Below are 22,163 nucleotides of genomic sequence, written 5' to 3'. Positions count from 1 at the left end.
TTTATTGTAATCTATGCCTCTTTTATTAATAAAAAATAGTTACTAGGTACACTTATACCTTTAATTTAGACATTCATATGTATTTCTATTTTCCAAACTGTGAATATTAATTTTATGTGTCAACGAGTGGGCTAAGGGATGCCCAGATAGCTGGTAAAACATTATTTCTGGATATGTTTGTGAGGGTGTGTGTGGAAGAGATTAAATCCATTTAAATCAGAAGACTGAGTAAAGATTATATGCTCACCCTCATGAAGTGGATGGGCCTCATCCAATCTATTGAGGGGGGACTGGAACCAAAAGGTTGAGAAAGGGCAAATTCACTCTCCTTGGGCTGGGACATCATCTCCTGCCTTCAAACATCAGATCTCCTTGTTCTTGGGTCTCTGGATATAAGAACTTATACCAGTACCTACTCTCCTCAGGCATTTGGACATGGATCTTGAACTTGGAGTTATACCATCTACCTCTCTAGTCCTCAGGCCTTTGGACTAGGACTAAATTACACCATTGGCTTTCCTGATTCTCTAGCTTGCAGAAAGTAGACGGGACTCTTTGTTCTCTATAAACACATAGGCCAACTCCCTTCATAAATATCAATGTCTCTCCCAATAGATAGCTGATATTGATATAGATACAGTTATATCTCCCACTGATTCTGTTTCTCAAGAGAACCCTAATTAAGTATCTCAGAGTAAACTTCCTAATATTAATTCACTATGTTTGTTAGATAGGATTGCATATCTTGTATTATACTGCATTATCAAGCCCTAATGATCATCTAAGCCACAGCACACACAAAAAGACATATATGATATTCAAACCCAATACTTGGCATCTGAGAAAAGCAAATTTTTCCAATCTCTAATTGTGCTTATTAAAGTAAAGTAAAATGAAACCTAATATACAATAGTACTTTTTTGTCATAACATGCAATTTTGTCCTAATTTTTAATTAAAGGGTACTCCACTATAGAAAAGATATTTGATATGAATACTGGAGTGCCTATATCTAAGTCCAGTAAAAATTATGTAACAAATATCTGATCCATCATGTATATATTAAAATGAGTTTTTAAAACAACTTATTGGGGGCTGAGATAAGCACTATCTATATCAACTTGGTGAAATTCTAAGTCTTTCACAACATGGCTTAGCCTATGATTAAAGTCTTATTTCCCATTGCATGCCCCCACTCCAGCCAAATAATTATTCCCCCTGCATCCCTATACTTCAAATGATTCTCAAAATTTCTAAAACTTAATGCATACATTTAATATTTTTTTTGTCTTTTCTCAAGCCTTTCCCTTCACCTAGAAGGTACCTTCTACATTTTTTTCTAGCCCATATGTGTTTCCATCCAAATAGTTAATATGTTACTTCTTACTCCCAATTTTCTTTGACTAGAATTATTTTGTTACTTATTCTTTCATAAAACATTACTCAAAACTATCTGAAAACACTCTCTTTGGCCTAATGATTGTGAAAAATTATCTCAGTGCAGCAAGACTCCTTGAGGGTAGAAAAATATGTCTTAAGCACACTAACAGGGAACTTGGCACACAGGAGCTTAAAATAGAAGTTTATTAAATTGAATTCAGGACACAGTATCTAAAAGAAAATAAAGTATATTTTAAATATTGACATAAATGAATTAACAAGCATTTCAGAAAATATATTCTGTTTTAATGTCTGCAAACCTAAAAAGTCATTTGCTCATTTATTCATTCTTTTTCCATAACCACTAACAAAGGATGCTTATTTCCTACTCAAATGGCCTCTTTCAGGTTTGTTCACAGGCACACTGGGACTACCTAATCCTGTAACTATATCTGCCTGATATTACTGGTGGAATGACTATTTTTAAGTAAAAAAAAAAATAAATAAATTATGAAATCATTGGTTAAATTTGTTATGTTTTATGTAGCACTTTTAGGATTTCAAAAATAACTTAGTTCAATTCTTTATAGAAATACATGTTTTTTCTTAGCAAAAGGGATTCTCTATGTTGCCCTGGCTAGAGGGCAGTGGCAATTTATAGGCATGATCATAGCTCACTGCAGCCTTAACTCCTGGCCTCAAGCACTCCTCCTGCTTCTATTGAGTAGCTGGAACTGCAGACATTTGCCACTGTGTCTGGCTAGAAAAATATATTTTTCAATGAAAAAGTTATTCCTAGGGAATATGTTATTTACAAACATACCAGATATACTTTATATCACATATTCTCAACTATATATAGTCCACCTTTTTTTACCCATGACTTATTTGTAAAACTGACTGAATTAATGTCTGTATAAAAGGTAATTGTTAAAATGGTCATTCAAATTGGCATGACTCAAAAAATTTACACAATTTCAAATGGATATAATTACAGTTATACGGTATGAATACATATGCTGGTTTAAAACTTATAAACTGATTAACGGTTCCCATAGATCACAAATTATTTAATCTATATTGATGTGTAGATTATTTTATTCTTGGCATTTTTAATAGCCTTTTTTCAAAATTCTTCATCCTTACTGCCTAGTCCCTTACTTATTTTAGCCTATAAAATAGCATTAAGTGAAGCTCCATTATTACCAGCCCATTATAATTGAAAAAAATTTAAATTGCCTGTTTTCTTTAAAACTTATTTATGTGATATACACATTTTATCATTTACAAGATTACATACACACATATGTAGGAAAGGTATTCTAGAAAAATTTTCATTCCTTTCTTAAAAGTAACATGATAAACATGACCTACTTCATATACTCAACAAACACAGATGTTTATTCATTTTAATAGAATATGATAATGAATTAAAAGTATAATTCTAGTTTAAGATATATATCTCAGAAGCAGTTTGATGAGAACACAAGCAGAATAAAATGAGAATTTCAGAAAAATAAAATCACAGAGTACAAAGCAAAAACATTCAAAGAAGTAAATAGCCTGTTACACAAAGAAAGGAAGTTTTAACTCTTCATATAATTTTTTGTCAGAAAATACATGTTTAATGAATAAATGTTAATATAAAATGTCAAATTCAAACTCTAATATGTGGCACATTCTAAAAGAATAAAATATGTTCAGATAAATTCTTTCAGATTTAAATTTGAAGATATACTAGAAGAAGCAATGTTAAAATATCAAGAACGTGATGAATGTGAAAAATAAAATTTCTTTAGAAAAGCTAACTCAATGTTATCTGAAAACATTTGCCTCTATTATAGAATACTTTGTTTAAATAGACAAAAATCTAAGTAAAACTCTTCACCAACCACGTTTTTTATTTTAGCTTAATAAGAAAACAAGAAGTAGAAATACATTGCAATGTGAAAATGATACAAAATATATCAAAACATATAAAAAGTCAAGTATAATCATAGTTAAATGTTGGTACCTGAAAAACTGTATTTTGTAAATTATACATCCTTAAATGCCCTCAAATACAACTACTTCCAGCTAACGAAAACTTAATCACAATGTATCTTTTTGTCAAGTTCAAAAAAACATAATACTTTAGAAGACATTCTTTCCATTAAAACCAAATTAATACTTGTAAAATCCACTGATGTTATAATACTCTAACATCATTTTTGTGCACAAATACTCAATGAGGCTATCAAGTATAACATACATACACAGCATATATGAGCTTACACATATTAATGTCTTTCTAAAGAAAATATATTGGAGGTATGATAATGTTACTATGTACAAATATACTATTAAAAAAAATTGCTAATTTGGAAGAAAGCAAGGATGTTCACATACCATACCACTGATAACCAATTCTAATTGTATTTTAATTTTTTCTATGGGATTTCAGTTATGTACAAAAATTTATAATCAATACACTAAAAATCCAGTGTTCTTTAATTACTATGAGACCCTAAAAACTTAACAAAGATAACAATTTTAAAAAGACACTTACACTTACCCCATTTAATGGATACGTCTTCCATCCTAGCTCTCCCAGCACAGTTGTTGTATCAAGCAACACAACTAGAATTAAATACATAGAAAAACTTTCATGAATTTCTCAACTGATGCAAAAATATATTAAAGTTATTTAAATCATTAAAGTGAAATACTCTTACTCTTATAGACTGAATTAGCTTTAAGTAATTTCATTATTTACTTTTTAAATTATTTATATATTAAATATTATTATATAATACTAAACAATGATAAAATACATAAAGTAGTTGTAAGTTAATTTTAAAACACATAGACTTGTGTTTAACAATGCTAAATGAAACAAATAATTGAATAACAGAATTACCAAAGTCATTTTTAATAGCAGATTTTTAAAACTGATGAAGAAAATACCTTGGATTTTTTTCCCCAAACTCTCACATATAGTCTTTTTACATCATATTAAAGAAAGAAAAAACTATATTAAAGCAGGCTTCTATATGTTCTTTTTGTTATTATTAATAATTGGACTTATATAATGAGCAAAGTATGAAAACAAAGCTAATTTTGAATAAACCTACTATCTGTAAAGCACAGACTACATAATTATTATAATAAATACTATGTAGTATACTTATTGATATGAGATGCAAAGACAAAAATAAAAATCATGTTTTTTTTTCCCCTGAAGAAAAGTAATTCATAATCCGGTCAAAAAGGCATACATGTAAACCAGTAAGAATATATTCTGTTAAATTATAAAATAGAAGACTATACAACACTCTAGCAATTAAGTTGGCTAAGGTTGGAAAGGCAGGTCTGGAAGAACTTCACAATTTGAGATTTCACAATTTCAGAGATGGATCTGAGCTAGGCTATGATGAGAGGGACTTCAATCAGATGAGATATGAAATAAATAATTTTTTTTCTTTTAGAATACTTTTTATAAAGTCACTGAGATATGATTAAATCAGTTCTCAGTTGCTGGGGTTGAGACTAGGAGTAGGGGTTATTTTGGGGATGTGAGATGATATAATTGATGCTGGAAGACAGATGGAAATCAACTGAGGACGTATTGTGCAGTGTTTACAGCAGGTAAACGTATAGCACTCATGATTTAGCAGTTCTTTACTTTTAACAATTACCTACCCAGATGCCAGTGGTCCATGCACCACACTCAGAAACAATGCTTTGGTACCCTGTCATTAGTTTTGGTTTTTCACTTTGTAAAGGAAGTGGGGTTTTTTATTTGTAGCTTTAAGAAATGTCATTGTGAACATGTAATTTGCCATATGCTGTTAGTGTGTATTATAAGGATTCTATGGCTTTTCTTAGTTGAATCACTGTGAAAAATTTTATTGTTATATGTTTAAATATGAAACTATCCTTAAATTTCTCAGATAAACTCTACTTACTGTAGAATATTCTTTTAATATTGTTAAAATCTATTAACTAAACATACATTTCTAAAACTAAGCTATAATTTTTAATTAATTTTTATTGTGGAAAATTCTCAAAAATATTTTTTAAAGTAGAGAAAATAATGGACCCTGATGCATTCATCACTCAGCTTTAATAATTATCAATATATGGCCAATCTTGTGTCATCCATACTTTTTTACCTACTCCCCCACTGCAAGTTTTGTTTGAAATAAATTCCAGTAATCATTCATCAGTAGAAACTTAGGCATGTATTTCTAAAATAAAAATTCTCTTAATATAACTAAAATATATTAATTTATCAATATAAACAGTAATTCCTAATATCATCAAATATTTAGTCAGTGTGCAATATTAGTTATAGGCTGGATTTATTTTAACAGGAAACCAAGACCCAAATAAGTCGTATACATCACAATGAGTTGGCATTCCTCTTTATGTGTTTTCTCAATCTAAATATTCCTTCACTTTTTTTCAGTTGGACTTATTGAGGTATGTTTTACTTACAATAACATCTGCCACAAACCTTCCTAGAAAATTCCTGTCCTACCAATCCTCTGGCAGCCACTAACCTGATTTCTGTCCCTATAGTTTTGCCTTGTCCAGAATGTCAAATGAATAAAATCAAATAGTATATAAGCCTTTTTTAGTCTGGTTCATTTCACTTAGCATAATGGATTTGGGATCCATCTATGTTAATACATGTTTCAACAGTCCAGTTCCTTTGTATTGCTTAAAAGTATTCCACTGTATGAAATTCCCTAGTTGATGTACATGTGGGCTATTTACAGTTACGAACATTATATATAAAACCACTATAAACTTTCAGGTACACATTTTAATATGAACCTATGCTTTCATATCTCCAGGGTAAATAGCTAGAAAGAGGATTACTGGCTTTTATGGAAAAAGTTCATTTTTGTTTAAGAAACTATCAAAATTAGTTCCAAAATGGCTGTGAAATTTATATTCCCAATAGCAGAATATATGGTTTTCCACTTTTCCACGTATCAGGACTTAGTATTGTTCAGTTTTTTAAAGGCATTCTAGCAGATGTGCAACAGTACCTCATTGTTGTTTTAATATGCACTTGCTTAATGACTAACCAGGTATCTTTTTCACCACTTGAAACAAAATTACTAAAAACATAGGCTGTTTTATACTACATTCTAGATTTTCCTAATTGATAATGAGATATTAAACATTCTCCTCCATTTCCTGTATTTTCTTTAAACTGTTAGATGTATCTAGTGATTTGATTAGATTCAGGTTCCATTTAGTTTTATTTTTATAATAAATAAGATGACTCCATTGGTGGTGTTTCCTAGTCCTTATAACCAGAAAATAGGAATGATATAATGTTTACTGGAGACATGTTAAAGTAACTGGGACCTAGCTTGCATAGGCTTTCACTGGCAAAACACAGATAATCTGATCATACACAAGGTTAATGACTGTAAGGGACTGAAATATACTTAAATCTATACACTCATAAAATATGCCTATTATTAATTTACATAGAATTTTGGAGAAGCATTATTTTTAAAACTGGCAAATAAACTGAAAATAAAACATTTAACTTTAATTTTTCTATATGAACTTCTGAATAGTGAAATAGTTAATGACAGGACATTCTTTTTATTGAAATACTCCAGTTAATAAATGAAGAAGAAATGATCAAATTAGGCTATACCACTTGCCATTCCTAATGAATATATTTAGCTAAGGTTTTCCCATAGTTGTTATCATCACAAAAAAATACAAAAGAAAGGAGACATACAAGGATAGAGCTTTTAAAAAGTCTTTTTTTTACAGTTTAATTTACTCCATATTAACATACAATTCTAATAAAACAGGAAGTAACAGAAGTAATAGAATATACACTAAGATTGAAATACATCCACAGTGACATCTGGGTTCACTCAGCGTAACAAAAATAATTTCACATATTAGAGAAAAAGATGAATATATCAAAGATTGAAAACTATAAAGCTTATCTTAGTATCAAACAAAAGATTTTTTTTAATTTCAGAATATTATGGGAGTACAAACGTTACAGTTATATACATTGCCCTTGTCTCCCCTCCCCCCTCGAGGCAGAGCTTCAAGCGTGCCCATCCCCCAGATGGTGTGCATCACACCATGTATGTATATATCCATCCACTCCTCCCCTCTCCCACCTGCCCCACACCCAACAAATGTTTGTTTTTCTTTTTTAACATTTTGTTTACATTTTATATCTTTGCCTCTCCCTAGCAAGGGTTAGAGGTATGCCCTTCCCCTCCACTATGTTCACCACATCCCTCAGATGTGGGATTATTAAAATTTAGTATATGTTTACAATGGAATATTACTCAATTCTAAGAAATGACAGCGAGCTATCACCGCTTATATTATCCTGGATTAAGCTTAATCCCATTATCCAAAGTGAGGTGACACAAGATCAGAATAATGGGCTCCATATATACTCTCCATCAAATTGGTACTCACTGATTAACACTATGAGCGCAAAGGGTGGTGGTGTTCACCAGGGATTCAGGGGTTAGAGGGGTAGTCCCACAAAAGATATTTTTATTTGTAGGATATATTATTCAAAAGAATTCAGGTATACATAACATTGGTATCTACTTTTGGGTACTCAAAATTTAATTTTACTCATCTAGCACATTTATATTTTTAAATGCTTTATTATTTCCCTAGCAGACTGGGAAAATAATGATACTAATTTACAGTCACTATAATAAGGACTATATATACTCTCTTATTCTAGTGGTCTCCAAATTGTCCTACAATGATATTTTTCCTTATTTTAAATAAATCTTTAATTTTTAATCACCATTCTTCAATGATCTGATCAACTATGTAAAGAATAATTTTCCTTCATTTAGACAAAGATCTAAATTCTCTTTTATGTTATTGCTATCTATAGAGTATAGTCAACATTATCAATTGTTCATGACCCTATCTCTCTTTTTAACATTTTTATTAAAGTATAATTGATACACAACTGCACATATTTAATGTATATAATTTTATGAGGTTGAACATACACAGACACCCATGAAAATATAACCACAATCGAGATAACAAATGTATATACTACCTCCAAAAGTTCCTCCTGCTCCTTGTTTTTTGTTTTTTCTTTTGTTTATTTGATTTTTGTAATGGGGGCTATTTTTGTATGTATGTGGCAGTGAGATAGGGAATCACAGACACTGCTTAACATAGAATCAAAAGCCCTTAACCAGCCTGATCAAAATCACCAGAACAAGTTAAGACCAGTGGAAATGAAGATAGCAAAGAAATTAGAAGTTGCTTGACCTTACAACTTGTTATAATATATTAGCATGCTAAAACAAACTCCATGGATACCATGACAGATCTTTGCAAAATAAAATAAAGGGGAAGGATCCTAGTTTTAGGAAATCACCACCCCTTTCCAAGAAATAACATGAATATTCCTCCTTGCTTAGCCTATGATTAAGCCAGTGCTTAAAGTACAAAATAACAATAAAAAAAACAAAGGTCCAGCTCTCCTTGGCAGGGAGAAATAGCCTCTACTCTGTCTGTGGAGTAGATCTATATTTCCTAAATAAAACTTACTTTCACTTTACACTGTCAGCTTGCTCTTAAATTCTTTCTCACATGAAGCCAAGGACCACTTGGACTTCAAGTAGATCTCAGCATTGGGCACTACTTTCCTGTACCAGTAATAACATGTAACATGAGATTCACCTGCTTAACAAATTTTTTAAGTTCACAAAGTATGCTAACTGTAGGCATTATCCTGCATAGCAGATCTCTAGAACTTACTCATCTTGTATGATGGAAAATTTATACCCATTGAACAACTACTCACCATTTCTTCTTTCCTCTAGCCCCTTACAACCACCAGTCTACTCTGCATCTATGACTGTATTATAGATACCTCATCTCATTTAAATGGATCCATGAAGCATTTCCTTCTGAGACTGGCTGATTCCAGTTTGCATAATGTCCTTTAGGTCCATTTATGTTGTTGCATGTGGCAGAATTTTCTTCTTTTTAAAGGCTGAATAAAGTAACTGTATTGTATGTATATACCATAATTTCTTCATTCATTTACTGTCAATGAACATTTAAGCTGTTCCCACATCTTGGCTATTGTAAATAATGCTGCAATGAACATGGAAGAGTCGATATGCCTTTGAGACCCTGATTTCAATTCTTTTGATATTTACCCATAAGTGGGATTGCTGATTCATATGGTAATTCTGTTTTGTAATTTTGAGGAATCACCATACTGTTCTCAATACTGACTGTACCAACTGACATTCCCAGCAACAGTGTATAATGGTTCCCTTTTCTCCAAATCCTTGCTGATATTTGTTTTCTTTCATCGATTTGACAACATCCTAACAGATGTGTGCTGATGTCGCATTGCGATTTAATTTGCATTTCCTTGATAATTAGTGATATCGAGTATTTTTTCATATACTTGGTTATTTGTATGTCTTCTTTGCAGAAATGTCTATTTAATTCTTTGGCCCATTTTTTAAATGTTTTATCAGTTTTTTTGCTATTGAGTTGTAGAAGTTCCTTATATTTTTTGGATATTAACCCCATGCTTCATTTTTTTATTACTGTATTTATAGATGACTAAAACTGAAGATCAGAGAGGTTAAGCAATTTTCCTTGAGATCACAAAGTGATAGATTTATATTCCAACCAAGGAGACTTGTTCTCAAATGCTCTGCTCTAAAATCTTTTAAAAAGTATTGTTTTTATTCCTACCTTTGTAAGATCAAATACAAAACAATATTTGCTTTCATTTTTTATTTTTGTAGATGTAGAGAAACATCAATATTTCCTTTGCCAATTTTTAAATCTTCATAGACTTGGTTCTAATTTTCTCATCAAAGATTTCTACAGAAAATTAAACAGTATTACCTCTAAATCATCATATTTAAATCAAGGGGTTTATTGGCATAGAAAGTTCAAAAATCCCTAATATGTATTGAAGTGTATCGACAGAAATTACCTTTTCATAAATTTTATGTAGAAATTATGACCAATTAATTGACTACTTTATACAATTATTATTCTTTCTAAAACATTTTAGGCTGCTTTGTTCTCAGTATTGATAATGGTAAACTGTGAAGTATTGATATATTCACTTCAAAACAAGTAAAAAAGGAAAATATATATGTACCTACAACAGTGTAAATGCTTAGGAAATTTTTGTTTATTTCTTAAGAGCTTTCAGAAAGAAAATTTACCTAATTCCTTTATTTTCAGTAAAAGGCAATCATATTTTTAAAAAATGCTTAAAAACAATAAAAATTCAAATTTGCATTTCAGATAGGTGAATGATACTTTGATATTAAAATAAAATTTAGATTTATGGATATTTTTAATACCATTACATGTAGTAAATGTTTTAATTTTATCATGTTTTTCACATTCAAAACCCCCCTAAATTCAGGTTTTTCAGGCACACTAATTACGCTGAACCCAGCAAGGTGAGAGCTCCTCCTGCTGGCTTTAAACAAAAGTTATCTGGTCTCTCTACAGGAGTGCAAAAACACTGTAAACCCAGTAGAAGGAAAAAAAAACATTATACGACAAAACTTCAGTAAAAAGTCAACACTTTTTTATTTTTAATTTCATAGCAATATTTTAAATATTAATATTAACAACTATTATTTATGTAAAAATACAAATGAGAATAACATAATAAATGAGAAGTTAAATAAAACTAAAAATAAATAGGCTGGTAGTATCAAAATAAAGTTTTGAAAATATTAACTTTGTTTTATAACCAATATAATGCATAAAATATAGCTGTAAAACTACATACAGTTTCCCTATTAATATTTAGGAAAATATTTCTAGCATATTATATTTCTATCTGAAAATGTCTTTTATCAGTATTTTCTTTATTCATTCTTTGGGAAATTATAAAAAAATTTCATTGTGTTTTAAAAGAAAAATCAAAGTACAGAGACAAATTTGATAGTGTTGGATTAAATATGAAAGTAATGAGTACATAAGATTAAAAAGCTCAATATTGATTTCTTATCTTTAAATAATTTATCAAAATTTTAATTATATCACTTTTAGTAACCTAAAACATATCAGTTTTAAAACAATTAGTATATTGATTTATAGAATAAAATATAAAATCATCTTTATTCAAACTGCATAATAAAAGAGATTTTTTATATAACATTTTGCAAAAAATTAAACAAGGAGGAGGTACCTATTCTTTTAGGATAATTTTGTTGTAAAAATTCTTAATGTGAATTGAGTCCAAAGATTTATCAATATTTATAAAAGTTAAGACAATCATAAATACATGTTTGAAAACTTTCTCTAACAAATGTCATGCAAAAAAAAGCAAAGCATTTCTTTGTAGAATCATTCAATTTAGAGCCTTTAAGGCTCAGCAAGGTAAATTAAGTTATTAAGTCACTGTAACTACAGCAGTAGAGGTTCATGCTAGTCCAATATTCTACTAATTGTAAAATACACTTCCACCTCCCATAGCTCTAATAAAAACAAGTACATAAACAAAAGGAATAGTTATGACAGCATAACCAGACAGAGAATACTTCAAATTATAGATACATATAAACAAACATAAACCCCTATATGTTCAATTTTATAAGTAGTCCATTTAAATGTGAGACTGTTTAGATGTATTAAACTGATATTTAGGTTATCAAATTAACTAATCTAGTTTTGACATAATTACTTAGTTTTGATTGGTAAAAATCAAAGCTTTTTACTTCCAGATCTCTATACTATGGTTATCTACCCTCACACTGACTTGGGATCAATATTTAATTCCCAAAGAACCTAACACAGATTGCTTCAAATAAACACAGGATTATAATGTTTACCCTTGGTTTGTCCCTCTGTGTATTGGTAATATTTTTAAGGTAACATCTTCCAAAGAGGAACAGAATAAAATCAAGTCTAGCACTTTTGAACTTATACCCTTCAGCTTTTTGCCCTACTAGAAAATATATTTTTTCAGAAAACATACTCAAATTTTGTCTCTGTCCCTTCTGGAAAAACAGATGACTTTTTTAGTTCTGATGCAAAAATAAGCTATAAAAATCAGAAATTCTTTTTCCTCACTATTACCTTAAACAGAAAAAAAGAGCAAATAATCAAAGCTATATAACATTCTATTTAATTCACTTACTTTGAGGATAAATCAAGTGAATGATCTTGCTCTTATTTGGAAAGCAAGTTATAGTATAGCGTAACAACCACCAATGAAAAATGTATCCAAAAAATGAGAGGTTAATAGTTGCTTAAAATATAAATAGTAATTTTTTCTTCTTGACTTTCACACCTTCTTATTTTGTTCTGTCCAAGAACCTCTAAATCTTCATCCTGTTAGAAACCACTTTATTTGTTCCAGCCTTATAATCATTCCTAAAACCTGCCATTACCAGTACTTACCACAGAGACCAAAGGAGATCCCAGGTGTGGATTTTATCTATCACAAGGTCAATAAACTACAGGTTCATTCCCTTGCTCCTGAGCAAGGTCGTTAAGACTTATAAATGAGTCCCCTCAGGAGATGTACTTTTCCATCAAATTGTTCACTTATCTCCATGGTTAAAAACAGTAAAAGAAAAGATTTCATGTGTACCTAATTAATAGCAACACATGATTCCTCTATTTGGACATCTTTAGCACTTTTATCTATATATAAATTAGGTAGCTTCATTTAGGACCTGTATTATTTGCATTTGTTTTAATTACATAGTGATTAAATAGGTATAAAATACTATTTGGCTATAGTATTAGATTTTCTAGGTTTCTAATCTATCTAATCAATGTTGTGAGTTTCTCATCTCTCACACAGAACTACCCATTTAGTCGAAACCATTGAACATACTCCCCATTCCTTACATAGCATCAAAAAGATTCTTTGCTTTTCTGATTCTATTCTTTCTTACATTTCCCACTTGTCTTTCATGGGCTTTTGACACTTTACAATTTTTTGGAAGAATAATATGAAACTTAAGATTTGAAATACACTTAAATCATTGGTTTTATAGTTCTGGTAAAAAGGGATCAGGACAACTTACTTTAAAGACGTATCTACAATACAACAACCATCTCAATGCAAAACCATTTCTATGTAATGGAAGACAGGTCTAAGAAAACTACTGAAACCCTTACTTTAAAAAGAAACAATAGTGGCTTGTATTTGTATCAAAAAGGAAAAAATTACTTTTACTTGACTCAAAGAAAAAAAATTTATATAACTAAAAGTTAATCTTTTTTTTTTCCTTGGAAATGGAAGGAATTGTTTTGTCTGTTTTCTGGCAGTGTTTTATCCCTGTAATACCTTTGCATGGACATAATTAAAATAATTTAACGTCACTCACTAGGGCATGTGGAGTCAAGAAGTGTTACTTGATTTTGCATAATACATTTTGGGTCATTTCAACATTTATTGAATTTCTGTTATATTTACAACTCTATATTAGGCATTGTAGGATATAGAAAGTCCATAGACTCTCTAAGGCAGGGGTCCTCAAACTTTTTAAACAGGGGGCCAGTTCACTGTCCCTCAGACCATTGGAGGGCTGGACTATAGTTTAAAAAAAACTATGAACAAATGCCTATGCACGCTGCACATCTTATTTTGAAGTAAAAAAAAAACAAATGGGCAAAAACACCCGCATGTGGCCCGCGGGCCATAGTTTGAGGACACCTGCTCTAAGGTGTCTACCTTCAAGGAGTACTAGCTGTCATTTTATCACTTCCACTAAGGATTTTTTCAACCCACATGCCATGGCTTATTCAAAACATAAATAGCGGAACAGATTAAAATGCCATTTAGAAGGTACAGACAATGAAAGACTGCAGCTATTTAGGAGACTGTGCAGAACTAAATTACTATTCTAAAAGGGCAGACATCCAATATCACATCATCAAAATCACCATCAAAACTGTCAGTAATTGGACTACTTTTCTCATTTTCTATAGAGGTGCCAAAAACTAGACTGTATAAATGCATCCCAAAAATCAACAGTAAGGGAAATAATTTTCTACCTGTAGGATACTTTCCAAAATAATCCCAAGTATAAGAAATGTTTGCTGAATTTGTCCAGAGAAAAAGAGTGTTTTAAATACAGTGGGATATTTTAAAAAATGAATTAAACATTATCAGAAGTAAACATTTTTCTAATCCAAGCGTTTTTTCATGAGAAATAAATTACTAGGCCAGGTGTGATGGTTCACACCTATAATCCTACACTTTGAGAGGCCAAGACTGCTTGAGGCCAGGAGCTCCAGAACAGCCTAGACAATGGTGAGACCCTGTCTCTACTAAAAAATAAAAAATATCAGGCATGGTGGCACATGCCTGTAGTCTCGGCTACTCTGAAAGCTGAGGCAGCAGGATTAAGTGACTCAAGGAGTTTGAGGTTACAGTTAGCTATGATGAGGCCAGGGAAAACTGCCCAGGCAAAAAAGGGAGATCCTGTCTTGAAAAAGGAAAGAAAAATAAAGGAAGGAAAGAAGGTAAACAAATAAGAAATTACCAGGTAAAAATTTTAATTTTTATTAAATTTTAATTTAATTAAAAATTTAATTTCAAAATTCATAATTTTGAAAACAAAATATATTAAACAACTTTGAAAGGGCAGAATTCTTTTGTCCATTAAAATTACAGCAAAATCAAGATATCACAACTAACAATATTACTTTAACTTAAAAACTAATTCTGCCAACAGAATATGGGATTTACAAGGGCAGAAACTCTGTGTGTGTGTGTGTGTGTGTGTGTGTATGTGTGTGTATCTGTTGAATAAAATGAATCAATGAATGAATGAATTGGGTCAATGGAAGGTAACACAGACAAGAAGCTCATGTCTTGAGAGAAAGTATTCTTACCCAACTATTGAAAAAAACAATACAGAATAAGCAGGAAGTCAGGTATGGGATGGAATTTATATAAATGGCCGTTATGCTTAGTTTATGATAAAGAAGGTCAAGAGCTATTTATATATGATCTCTCTGAGATGTAGTTAAGGGACAAAAGTGGTCTCTAGGAAAAATAAAATTAAAATAGACATGTAGACATTTGTTTTGAGCACAGAATGTGTGGTGAGAAGACACACATCTGTATCTTTTGGAATCCTCTTTTCTGTTCCAACTTGGCCCCAACCACTTCAGCATGGACTGCCCTGAGGCTGCCCACTCTCAGTCCAGACCCTGTGCATCTGTCCTCATCTCTGACTATGCAGTGTTCAAATTACCCCCTCTTATCTGATGTCCAGATGAAAGCATCCATCATATGAAGAAAACAATTTAACTAAAATAGCACACAAATGTATTTATGAGTACTCATTTCCACTTTTTTCTTTCTGTACTATTTATCCAAGTTAAAATTTAGTTGATTATAGCACTTTTTAGGTGACAATGACTTAGGACTCTTTCATGGAACACCTAAAATCACAACGCAGAAGAATTTTTTTAATAAAAATATATTCAATGAGAATTCCTAAAACTTCAACTTCTAGCATGTCCCAAGAAATTTCCTACTGTTTATATTATGTCTTCTCCTATTTACTTCCTGGGTTCTATTATTTGTTTTCATATTGTTTGCTTGTGTAATCTTGGCCAAATCACAATTCTTATTCTTCCAATTGTTGGGAGTTGTCAGAATCCACCCTACCCCTGGCTCTGAACTGACTGTGATCTTGTTAGCCATGCTACTAGGGTGACATGACTTAGCATGTAAAAATAAGAGTAACAGGCAAAAGTTTGCTTGTTGTGTCATGGGTCATGATTGCCACTTCTTCAACATCTAAGTTTCTCTTGTTTTGTTTTGTTTATTTAGAGATAGGGTCTTTCTCTGTCACTCAGGCTAGAGTGGCACAACCATAGCTCAATGCAGCATGAAACTCCTACACTCAAAGTTATCCTTCTGTTTCAGCCTCCTGAGTACGTGGAACTACAGGTGCATGACATCACATCCAGGTAATTATTTTATTCATTATTATTTCTGTTTATTTTCTGTAGAGATGGGGGTCTCACTTGTTGCCCAGGCTGGTCTCCAACTCCTGGCCTCAAGCAATACTTCAGCCTTGGCATCCCAAAGTGCTGGGACTACAGGTGTGAGGCACTCTGCTCATCCAGTTTCTCTTGTTAACTGATCCAATCAAGGAGTCTTCAAGAGAGATCTGAGGACAGTGCCATTTTATTGTACAGCCCTCCATTCTCTTTCCAGCGGAATCCAGAAATAGTATCCACTCTCTAGTACCTTTAGTCTCTAAAAAAAGTAAAGCTGTACTGACACTATGGAAGACTCTTCAATAAGCAACTAACTAAACTCTATTCATGAACATTCAGATTTCACAGACAATTCCACATGGTTACTAGGTCATGAAAATTCATTATTTATTCCTATAATAATATACATTCTGGGGAAATGCTACAAAAGAATAATTTAAATAAAAACGAAATTTTCTAATTCTTTACCATAATTTCAACATCCTTGACTACCTAAAAAATGTGTGTTGTCTTCTGAGTAGCTAAATTGGATTGCAGTAGTTTGTTAAGTAATACTGCCTGTAGAACAGGATAGTCTATAATGAGAGAAATGGGCCGGAAAAATGTGAAGACTTAAATAAAATATTAAGACAACCAGTTGTCATATCATTTACACATTAAACAGCTTTCAGCGCAATTATTTGATAAATAAAATCATGAGAATTATGTAGGACAACTTCCTACTGGAAACTATTGAGGAAATGTCAGAGCAAATGTGATGCCAAGTTTAGAGGCACATGAACTATAAGACAGCTGATCTTTTTCAGCATATTCCTGTACTACAGAGAAGTCAGGAGGAAAATGGTTCATAAATGAAACATTTACAAATGTGACCCATGCCAAGAGCAGCATGGCTTCATTATAGAGAAAAGAATGACAGATGGAAGCTTTATGGGTTGGCATAAAAAAAAACACATATTATTATTATTACTCCAGAGGGAAGGCAAGTCATTAAGTATTATTGTCAAATTGTTTATCATCAGAACATTGGGCAATAAAGTAAATGCAAAAGAAATTATATGACATTTTAACATTTAGGCAAATGGAAAATATTGTATGTAACACAGGTTTCCCAAGTATGATTAAGCATAAGTAGCGAGATGTAGGTTTTCATGAGACGTTGATCAAATGATAGTTAAGATAAGCTTCTTAACTTATTGATTATCCAAGACAGAGATCAGGGATAGAAATGTATAATGTTGAGAACTCTTTTGTTGAAGTCATCAGGATACAAATTTTGTCTTCAGCTTTTATGGCTGAGAAGCTTAATTTTAATCTTTCCAAGGAAGTGTGATCATATTTTAGGAGACTGATTCTTGCTAATCAGGCATTCAGAAGACTCATTTATAAATGAGAAGGATGATTTATTCACTGATGATTTGTCTCTCCAGGGAATCTGCTTCTCTTCAGGTAAAACCATTCGAGAGACCAAATTATAGATCAAAGATTTCTTGGAGAGTATTAAATTACTGGAAAAGAGTGACCTTGTTTTAATTTTTTAAAAAATCTTCTAGATCTATTTTTATTTAAGAAATAATTTTATCCACCCATTTTAAAGCTCTCAACTTTGAATACTGCTAAAGAAACATTGCAAAATTTTTCTACTTAAAGAAACTGTTTTTCAAATATAAGTATTGCCAACTACAACTTTGGCATTTCAAACATTATGTACAAAACATGCTATAGTTCCCATAGTTATATCCTATCTTTTATTGGCTAAATTTTGGAAGACCAAATTTTGATGTTTTGCAAAGAAAATTGGTTCTGTCTGTAGACTTGCTTCATTTACAAAGTTGTACATATTTTTTGTTTTTCAAGAAAGATTCTTACATGTGAGCAAAATCCTAATTTTATGGATTGATTTTGTTTTCAAATAAGGACAGAGAATGACATTCACTGACCATACCCCATGATTTCTGGAAGAATCTAAACTTTTAAGCATGGAGTCCATAATTAGGTGGCCAGGTTGCTTCTATATTCAGTTGCTCTTTAAAGATGTAAATATGCTATAGTTCTTATTTTTTTACTGACAAAGAAGAGTTTTAAAAATTTAAAACCATTGATTTATTGATGAAAATAATTCCTGAGTAACTTAATAGTTTTCTATTACCTCAATGGTTTTATCATAGACTCTAAAAACTGCCATATTTTGAATAATGCACAATTATAAATTCTTCAGGAATCTGTTCTTTATATTCTGTATCTTCTTACTTTCAGAGAAAATTTATCAGTTTTGGAATTTCCACTATTATTTCAATGCTGTCAGCCTCTAAAACAGTACCTCCAGCATAATTATCTCCCCGTTATGCTTCAGACACAATTCAGAGGCCCCTCAAACTTAACACCTTAACATCAGAGCCCATTGTTTTTCCATGAAATGGGTACCACTTTCTGATTTCTCTATTTCAGTAACTAGCACCTAGTGTTCACCCAAGTATACAAATTACAAACCTGTATCCCATCTTTGACTCATCTTTCACCATTCACAATAAATCTATCAGTTTGCAAACTGGTTGTTGTAGTTAGAGTCATGCCCCCAACCCAAGTTGCCCATATCCTAATCCCAGGAACCTTTGCATATGCTAAGTCATTATACAGTGCAAAAGAAAATTAAGGTTGCAGATGGAATTAAGATTGCTAATCAGATGACATTAAAATGGGGAGCTTATTTTAAATTATCTGTTGCCCATGTAATAACAAGGGTCCTTAAAAGTAGAAGAGAGAGCCAGAGAATCACAGGAAGATGTGAATCCAGAAGAAAGGCATAGAGAGATGCAACATTGCTGGCGTTGAAGACAAAGGATTGCAGCTATGAGCCAAGGAATGTAGGCAGTCTCCAGACCCTGGAAGGGGTAAAGAAATGGGTTCTCCCCTAAAGCCTCCAGAATGGACCACAACCCCACTAACACCTTGATTTTAGCCTAGGGAAACCCATGTCATACTTCTAACCAACAAAACAGTAAGAATAAATTTGTGTTGGTGAAGCTGCAATATTAGTGGTAATTTGTTATGGCAGCAAAAGAGAAAGAATACTGCAAACTTTCTAAATCAACTTCAAATCTATGTTTTTCTATCTTCTATCTGTTACATCTCTCAACTGCACTGAGTCTCTTAGTCTTCCTTCTTTTTTACCAAACTAAATGCAATCTCAGTGGTCCGCCTAAATAAAAATCTGATTTCTCTATTTTCTGTTCAAAATTCCTCATTCTTACTTCAATTCCTCATCACTTATTAATATGCACCCAAAATATTTGTTACAATGTGTGCTTATTTCTTCATTGATATGTAAATGTATATATGTAACATTCTATCAGGTTCTGAGTATAAATTTGAATCAAAATAAACATCAACCCTGCCTTCAGGGTGATTATAATCTCATGAGAAATAAAAAACAGTATAAAAATAAATATATAAATGTATATTAATATTCTGAGAAGTGCTATGAATTTAATTTAGATTTCAAACTTATGGAAAACCTCTAAAAAGTCATGATTAGATAGAGTTGAACTATGTTATAAAAATACTTTTTATATTTATGATGTGGTTTATAAAGAATTGGAGAAGACATGAAATAAAAAAATCATTTAATTAACTTGGCATTACCCTCACTTTTTAATTATTTTTTTTATTTCAGCATATTATGGGGGTACAAATGTTTAGGTTACATATATTGCCTTTGCCCCACCCGAGTCAGAGCTTCAAGCATGTCCATCCCCTAGACAGTGTGTATTGTACCCATTAGTGTATATATACCCATTCCCTTCTCACTCCTCCCACCTGCCTAACACCCAGTGAATGTTACTGCTATATGTGCACATAAAATCCCCTCACTTTTTTGACACTAAGCCTCTTTTGCATTGAATTTATACCAACATTCTATGGCAAAGTATTCAAGAGGACATGGTTTGGAAACTCTTTCCTTACAAGGTATACCCCAAATTCCTTTCCATTGCATGCAACATACTTCCTGGCTTGTCTCTATCTCCCTGTCCAACTTTTTCCTCTTCTTCTGCAGCACACCTTCCCTAACCTACATTACTCTGATATACTGGAACTTTTCAAACTTACCTTATATTCTCACCACTCCACGTGTTGACTCATGCTATTCCTTTCTTCTTGCAATACTCATGCCCTACTGGTCCCTCAAGCAGACTCCTAGTCACCATTTATGGCTTAGCCTAAATCGACTTCTTATGAAAACTTCCCTAATTTATCTCCAAAAGATGCAAATGTTCTTATTATTATGCCTCATTGAAATCTGTATATATTTCACTGACAGTGGTCTTACTTTATCTTACCACAGTATATGTATCTCTTATGTAATTGTTCTCCCATAGACTCTATATTCCTTGAAGGACAGAACTGTATATTTTAATCCCTAAACTATTTTTTTCATGATTGAGTATTTTAAAAGTGAATAATAACATCTCAATTTTGCTATAAACCTAAAGCTGCTCTTAAAAATGAAGTCCTTTAAAAAAATTAAATAATTGAATAGAAATTGAATAGCAAAATGAAAATGAACAGGTGAGGAATTTATAATCACTAGATACATATAATTCTGCGGTTAGTAAATGGCTCAGAATGTGGATACAAATGAATAACTGAAAATACACACACACACACAAATACAGTATACTTTCAGTAGCTGCAAAATATTGAGAAGAGTACATTGGAGAGGGAATAGCAAAGACCTTGTGATTTTATAAATCCAGTATTCTAAAAGCAATAAATAATAAAATAACTTTGTACTTTTGCATCAGATTGTGTGAAAGGAAAATATTAGATCAGAGTCAAAGCACTAACAAAGCAATGATAATGATCTTGAAATCCTGATCACATGGTGAGAAAAAAAATAAAGAAAAAATAACTATTGAAAGCACATCATAATGATTCAGGAGCTTCAACAACGTAAGCAATATGAATTTCAATAGGAACTCATTAGGGAAGTGTGTGTATAAAACTAATATGAAAGAATACATTCAATATTATTTCAAATATAAGATAAAAAAACCTTATGAACAAGAGGAACTATCTATTAAGAATAAAATAAATCAGGTGGTGCTCTTGACACAGAAAATAGTCAATGCATTAGGAGCACTGAGGTTGGAGGGTGGATAAAGAAAAGAAACATCAAACAACATTTAGAAAGCATTTAAAAAGAGCTATAAAAGTGGTTACAATATCTTTGAAGTTAAATATAGGAATCCTACTGATTTGACACTTTCATCTTGAAGTGGCCAGTATAATACCTTTTACAGAGGTCCTATTTGATTGGGTTTTCATATAAATTCAAACTTTCCAGAAAGTTTCTTTTATTAGACACTATATATATTGAAACACCAGAAAGTAAAACAAAATATTGAAAAATCTCCATACCTATTATTGCTCTGGGGAAATAGTTATAAACTTTGATGATATGCCTTTGTGCCTTAGAAGAGCAAATTATGAATATAGGGAAGTATGGAACACTCTATGGAACCAAGATTTCACATTACTACTGGAGAAATAATCCTCTCTTTTCTCAATAAGAGAGCCAAAATGACAAAAATCATCAAGACGCAGAATACTCTGGCCACGGAGTCCATGGAAATTACCGGTGCACCCTCTATTATAAGAACAATGATATCCCAGTCATCTTATTATATTTAAAGAGAAATTCATGGCATTATCTTAACATAGTTTTGGAAGTCTAAGGAATTCCATAAGGCAACAGTAAGAAAAGCCTATTCAGTGAATAGTGCT

General features: G+C 31.6%; 1 protein-coding gene across 7 annotated transcripts in view; it reads right to left on the bottom strand.

The window, feature by feature from the left end:
• The window catches only part of EPHA6 (EPH receptor A6), an 881,667-nt gene that overhangs the window by 815,967 nt on the left and 43,537 nt on the right, over nucleotides 1–22,163 (bottom strand). For all 7 annotated transcript variants that reach the window (XR_012918632.1, XM_076001069.1, XM_076001078.1 and 4 more), the window contains exon 2: nucleotides 3,934–3,998. Coding sequence is in view for 5 of the 7 variants with exons in the window: in XM_076001069.1 (XP_075857184.1) it covers nucleotides 3,934–3,998 (65 nt within the window). In the remaining 2 variants the exon portion in view is untranslated. The remainder of the gene's footprint in view (nucleotides 1–3,933; nucleotides 3,999–22,163) is intronic.

The sequence above is a fragment of the Microcebus murinus genome, chromosome 1 (assembly GCF_040939455.1).
Source record: "Microcebus murinus isolate Inina chromosome 1, M.murinus_Inina_mat1.0, whole genome shotgun sequence".
Lineage (NCBI taxonomy): Eukaryota > Metazoa > Chordata > Mammalia > Primates > Cheirogaleidae > Microcebus > Microcebus murinus.
This window is presented reverse-complemented; position numbering and strand designations above follow the sequence as displayed.